This window comes from Oratosquilla oratoria, chromosome 17 (genome assembly GCF_046742065.1).
Source record: "Oratosquilla oratoria isolate Oo_2021 chromosome 17, ASM4674206v1, whole genome shotgun sequence".
In the NCBI taxonomy this organism is placed as follows: Eukaryota; Metazoa; Arthropoda; class Malacostraca; order Stomatopoda; family Squillidae; genus Oratosquilla; species Oratosquilla oratoria.
Genome location: NC_134793.1, coordinates 33,031,457 through 33,038,383, shown reverse-complemented (window position 1 = coordinate 33,038,383; position 6,927 = coordinate 33,031,457). Strand labels below are relative to the sequence as shown.

General features: G+C 38.6%; 1 protein-coding gene across 1 annotated transcript; it reads right to left on the bottom strand.

The window, feature by feature from the left end:
• Positions 1–4,119: 4,119 nt before the first annotated feature.
• LOC143034187 (cuticle protein AM1274-like) lies at positions 4,120–6,331 on the bottom strand. The gene is made up of 6 exons (XM_076200133.1): positions 6,254–6,331; positions 5,270–5,403; positions 5,075–5,158; positions 4,766–4,915; positions 4,534–4,578; positions 4,120–4,403 (listed from the first exon to the last, which is right to left on the bottom strand). The coding sequence occupies exons 1-6, from the start codon at positions 6,263–6,265 to the stop codon at positions 4,394–4,396; spliced, it is 435 nt and encodes a 144-aa protein (XP_076056248.1). The 5' UTR covers positions 6,266–6,331; the 3' UTR covers positions 4,120–4,393.
• Positions 6,332–6,927: the final 596 nt, after the last annotated feature.

Here is a 6,927-nt window from a genome sequence, read left to right as displayed (position 1 = left end):
ATAGATATATTATATATGTATATATATAATATATATATGTATATACATATACATTATATATATATACATATGTATATATATACATATATATATATATATATGTATATATTCTATATATATATATATATATATATATATATATATATATATATATATATATATATATATATATGTATATATATCCAGTATATCCTGGTTTTGGCACTAGTAATCAGGGAGCATCCCAAAGACTGGAGGATGGTGCTATTAGTCCTTGTAGTAGTAGAGACTACTTCAGCTCTAAGGATACTCTTTTTCTCGGGATTTAACCTGCAAGGGGCTTTCATAATGGGTTTGGTAGAGGTTAGTTCGATATCATGCATTACATCTGCGTTTTGCCTCGGAACATTGGAAAATAACTGTGGGTAATCCCGAACTAATCTTACAACATCTTGCTGTTCCTCGTAACCTAAGTATTTTACTTTTTTTCTCCAAGTCCATCAAAGCTACGGAGTTCTGCAGTGGTGGACCAGGATGTGGCAAGTAGTATTCACTTGTGTCTTCCTTTATTACATTAGCCAAGACGTCTTTGTTGGAATGAAATAGTTTCAGTGAGTTTGTATGGCACTTCCTAAAAAAAATTCGCCTTTCTGGTGTTTCTATAATATAATTTAACCCTTTAAACTCCGATGACAAGATTTTTGTCATTTGGTCAAATAAAACAAAAAATCATAAAACACCAAAATGTTTGATCAAACACCAGAATAATATGACGTCAGTCCTCACGCGGTCAAACCGCATCAGATGATATTCGGATGTACGGGCCGGCGCGAGACCTACCATATCCGGTTTTTCGTATCTACACTACAAGTGCCTGACATGAGTTGAATGGGTTAAAAGGCTTACTTTCTCCTTGGTAGAGTATGGTCTTTGAAACCTAATCTGATGAGAATCTCCTTGTATAGGTAGACATAGGAGGACTTCATCTCCTGGATGAAAGTCTGTTTCTTTTTTCTTTTTATCATACGTTCTATTCATCTTCTCTTGAGCCTGAGTCAATATTTTCTTAGCTAAGTTCCAAGCTGTCTTTAATCTTTGTGACATTCTACATGTACAGTGGTTGAGACAGAGGAATCAAGAGTAAGCCAACTGTCTTTCAGTACTTTAAGTCAGAGGTTCTCATTAGGAGTGAAATTCACCCCCAGGGGGGAATTTTGGGATTTCTGGGGGTGATTTGTGACCACAGTCAGCTTACGGGTGAGGAAAGCAATTATAGGTTTTGGCCTATCTGGCCTGTCACCTGGGCTGGGTTTATACTAATTTGGGAAAAATATATACTAATTTGGAAAAAATAAAAGGGTTTTTAGTAATATTTGCATATTATTTAGAATGCACCTTTTGAAACAGACAATCTTGGAAAGGAGGGGGGAATGACATTCTGACAAATGGTGAAAGGGGTGAATGGGCCAAGTAAGGCTGAGAACCCCTGCTTTAAGTGGTCCTCTGACTTCAAGACCAAAAATTAGTTCGGCTGGACTACAGCTTATACTGTCTTGTTTAGAGGATCTGGCTGCAAATAGTAAAGGTAATCCTTCTTACCAGTCAGGACCGTTTTTTAGAACATAAATTCTGAGCATAGACTTTAGTGTGCCATGGAATTGTTCTAATACACCTTAAGATTGGGGGTGGTAAGGGGTAGTCATAGTTGGTGTAGGACTGCGGGAACTATATCTGGGATAGGTAGTTGGATAATACCTATCATCATGAAACTGTCTTTTAAATTCTCTCTTGTTTGCTAACCATACTTCTCCTTTAAAAGGAGTGGGAGTGTTGTGTTGGCTCTGAGTTGTTTTGGTGTCATAGTAAGATCTTGATCTAGTTGTTTCTTAAACTATTCTAGGTACATTACTTCTCTTAATTTAGCAAACAAGTCTATGTTTGTGGTTTTCAACCACATATCTCCATACCTAGCCATTTGGGCACCAAAATCTGTGTATGTGTCTTGTGTACACTTTTTGAACATTTTAAATCTTAACCTATGAGCCTCTGAAGTAAGTTCATATACAGCTAGGACCTTCACTTTTACGTTATCATATTCACTGTCTGCTTCGTTTAGAGATACATACACTTTTTGAGCTCTATCAACTTTGTTTGGACGAGCAAACTTCAACACTTCCTATTTACTCCTAACTAGATTTGAATCTCTTCTGTTTGTTCAAAGAAAACCTCTGGTTCATATTCTGAAAAATTTGGCAGGACACTAGTGTGCTTAGAAACCTTGAAAGACTCAGTTTCTATCTTAATGGTGGGTTTAATTTCAGCCTAGATACGACCTAATTCCAACTCCTTGTCAGTCTCAACTTTAAGCTTGTCATCCTTAATTCTTTCCGTGTCGATTCGTGTGTTAGCCTCAATTTTGAATCTTTCCATTTCCGCCTCTATCTCTAATCTTCTTCACATGATATGTGCATCTGTCTCTTGAACTACGTGAATATGATTTAAGTATCACTATCCAATACCTCATCTTCAAACTGAATATTTAACTAACTTTTGAAAAAAAAAATTATTTTTCCACCTAGCATCTAACGTTAGATCATATTCTGTAGCAATGCTTATCAGTTGAGCTTTAGTAGCGTCTTCTAAAATATCAAAATGTTTATCCAAAGACATTTTTCTACAAATATTTATGTTCAACGAGCAGTTTAATCCCTATCTCAATTCTCTTATCTTCCTGGCAAGGGTCAAATTTTATGTTACGATCCACCTATGGGCCAGGCTATCCACAACAGGAAAAAAAAAATTAAGGCCATGTGATGCTCGAACGAGTGACAGAGAGTTCAAGCAGGATAATTAAACTCTTCGTTAAAATTAATTACTATTTACAACAATAGAATATATACATACAACAAAAGTGGACATATAATAAGAAAAGATAGCAATATACATTAATCATACAAAATATTAATAATATATATATTTCATGAATCATGAAAGGGTATATTAACAATTACCAGGTGGGATAGCTAAAAGTGCGCTTGTATACAGCACGTAAAACCAGGTGGGGGAAATGAAGTCTTGATTAGGATGTAAACTAGTCTTGATTCTGGTTGCTAGAAGTCGCACCAACGGAAAGTCCTCTGGTCCGATCTTCAAGTCTCAGGAACAAATAAGTCGTTTGAAGAAAACCTGATGCACGATAACCTCTGGTATGGATATCTTCTGGTAGTCGGGAACACGTAAGAGATTTGTTGATGTTCTGTAGTAGAGAAATAACAGTGAGAGAGATATTGTGGGGTCGCACTTAGTCCAGCAGCAGTCAGGTGTCCGGAACAATTCGGAAATACAAAGGCTTTCAACTTCTCGTGCAAAGTATAAAAATACGGATTCGGTACTTGAGATCCAAAGGACTTGTTCAATTGAGTTGTCCTAATCGACGAATGTAGAAAATATGTACGTAGATTCAGATGAACCGTGGGCGTCTGCTTATTTTCTTGTCTTCTCTCTTCTCTTGGTTCTCTGTCTGGTTCTCTTTCCTTTCTGGCTCTCTCTGCTTCTCTTTTCTGGTCCTATTTCTGTCCGGGATCTCTCTGCTTCTCCGAAAATAGGTTCTTACGTTTCCGGAATGGCAAAACGTAACTAAAGTAGGTAGTTTAGACACCTCCAACCAGTGGGAACAAAGAACATGCTTTTTACGCCATATTATGTAACGTTTTTCTGAGCTTGGCGTTACGACAGGACGTATTTCAAAGTGCACTACAACAGATTGGTATTGTGCACTGGCTTACATATTATGAGGTATAAATTAAAACATACATTAATGATAATACACAACACACCATATTCACGTAAGGTGTGCCTTAAAAAACACAAACTTGATACTTTATTCACACAAGGGAGGGACACAGCACAACCACAGCATTCTGTTCACGCTATGAATAAAATATTTTGTATATATGTATGTATGTATGTATGTATGTATGTATGTATAGTTAGGTCGACATAAAGTTCTATATCCAATTTTTTTTTCAATTATAGCATGATATATTTTCTTCTGATAAGATCTTCAGAAACATAATTTTCAAAATAAGGATACATTATTCTAGAAAGTAGCTTATATAAAGGACTCAAGGAAACATATCATAATAAACAGTTTGTTTTTATTCCGCAAACATAAATTCAACATACACAATGTCAATGTGTCAATGTAATCGAGCAGGGCCGAATGATGTTGGTCCGAGCGTAACAAATAATGATCAACTTGTATCGCATGAAAGGAATGAGTGAAGTATGGATTTTAACTACAGGTATGATGAGGCTGAAGTCGAATAAGGCACGTCAGTAAACCAGTCAAGGCTAACTAACGGGTGCTCTGAACGACCTTCAACTGAGAACCCAGGATCTTCCAAGTTCTACCTTAGAAGCCTCTGTGGAAGACAAAAAAAGAGTTCTTATTATTTCTTTTCAGTTCAGAAATCACAAATTGACCAAAATGTTTACCAATAGATCAATTTCAATCTACATCATCACGAAGTGGGATATTTTGCATCAACTTACCCTCGGCGTCCAGTCACAAAGCCTTGTTCATCATAGACGACTCCCCTGAAAGTAGGAGAAAGATGCACACGCATAAGAAGAATGACAGAGCATACAATGGATCTAACATATGGTCATCTCTCTAATCAAAGGCACAATACAAACAACATTTTTAATGTGGAAGATATGACAAGCATAGAACACTAGGAGAGAACTCTTACACGAACACATTGCACTAGGAGAGGAAACTTACTGTCGTTTTTGCTCCTCGGCGAAGCGGATCTGCTCCAGAGCGTGGACTGGCAGAGGGGGAGCCACAGGCAGGAAGGGACTCTGAGCCACATAGCCGTTCTCGTCAGCCACGAAGTTCACCTCCACGCGGTTACCCTCGGGGTCGGTGTAGCTGTGGGACAAAATCAAAAGTACAGAAATCAAGAATAAGACAGGTTCAAGTCATTGAAGCAAGGATGTGAGTGTATAAGGAAAGAAAGGAAGTAACAACAACGACAAAAACTAAATTGTCAGTAGTTAGATCTAGATGACTGAAGTCCTTCATATTTACCTGTAGGTGCCTTGAACTTGGTGCAGGTTAGGACCTGTGGGACGTCCACTCTGCTCTCGCCTTGTGCCATCAGAGCCCTCGTAACTAAGAAGAAGAAAAAAAATGATATTGTGGTGCCGATGAATGAGACTGATTTTCTATTCTGTCCTCAACAAAGTGTTTGTTTCTCTCAATCCTGAAGGAAGCAATAGATACCTGAAGTAGTAGGATCCATCTTCTTCGGGTCCTGTGGATTCGGATCTGACGATCTCGATGTGAGGGGCCTGGCGGACCTGTGGTCTATTAAAGCTCTGGGCCATGGTGGAACCCACCAAGAGGACAACGAGGGCCTACGGTTGAAAAAAAAATGTTAGCATAAAAAAGTATAACTGCAACAACCATCCTAACACCAAGATGGTTACAATGTTTTCTCATTTAATTCTGATGCACTGGACCTATGAATTTAGCAAATATCAGATCATTTGTTCACTCATTTATTCTACAAAAAGACCCACAAAATCGTCTTCTTCTTTATATGTTATACAATAAGATTCTGTATCTACTGAGGCCTTATTCTGCATCACTTTTGCATCCTTTGGCATATTAATGTTGATATCATAATGACCCACACGTCAGTGTGATTTTTACATGAATGGGTGTTATGTTAATCAGGAGCTGCAGTTATTGTTACAAATATGCAGAACATTAAGACTTTTAACGTTTCTTGTAAAATGGAGGATGTCTCGGCAGTGGAGCTCATGCGTGTTCGTGTGATTCACCATGGTCTTAGATCACGTCTTGGACTCGTGATCGACAGTCTATTTCCCTACCGGAAGAGAGCTCAGAGCTCATATATGACCGATTTATGGGTAATGTTGTGACCTTACACGCACACACACACACACCCAACTCCCCGCCCACGAGAGTTGGAGTAACAACTCGTATTTCAGCGATACTGAAACTATATCAGCCGTGGGCGGGATTTGAACCCTGAGCACCGTAGTGGCAGCCGGGAATTACCACTGCGCCATCGTGTGTGTGTGTGTCTGCGTTTGTGCATGTATATGCGCGTGTGACTGTATACAATCACGTGTATGCAAGCTCTTTGTTCCTTCCCTACAACCTAGAAATCCCAAGTAGGAATAGGAATTCGAAAACTATCCCATTTGTCAGCCAATTTGACGTGTTCCCCTAACTTACAAGACGCATCATGGCGACTGTGGATGTGGACGCTGTGGGGAGGGGGGGATGTGCTCACAACGATCACAAGAGTCGGTGTGCTGTCCCAGTGGTGGTGAAGATCCTTTTATATGTCCCCGCGCCTCCTCGCTCCCACTCACCTGGAAGGCGAATTCCAGATCGTCCTCCTTCGCTTCCCACTGCACGCACGCGCGCACACATTGCAAACACGGACGCATCAGATTTCCATACGAATAAAAATACGTATATACAAATGATACGTGCATTCACACACACATGCACGCACTTTTACACACACACACAAATACAAATGCATTGTATACCCGAGAGCGTTTGCGCTTGTATGTGCGCATATAATCTATATATATACACATATATATATATATATATATATATATATATATATATATATATATATATATATATATATATACCTAAGAAGATTCAAGTCTTCAACATTAAATAGCATAAGGAAAATGAAGATCTATACTTACAACGTAAGAACCCTCTCAGAAGACCATAGGCTGGAGAGTTTACTGAAAGAAATAGACAACATCAAGTGGGACATCGTGAGACTGAGCGAAGTTCGAAGAGCTGAAGAAAAACTGATACAGTTACAAGATAGTCACCACCTGTTCTACTACAGAGGTAAAGAAAAATAGAGAGCTAGTGGT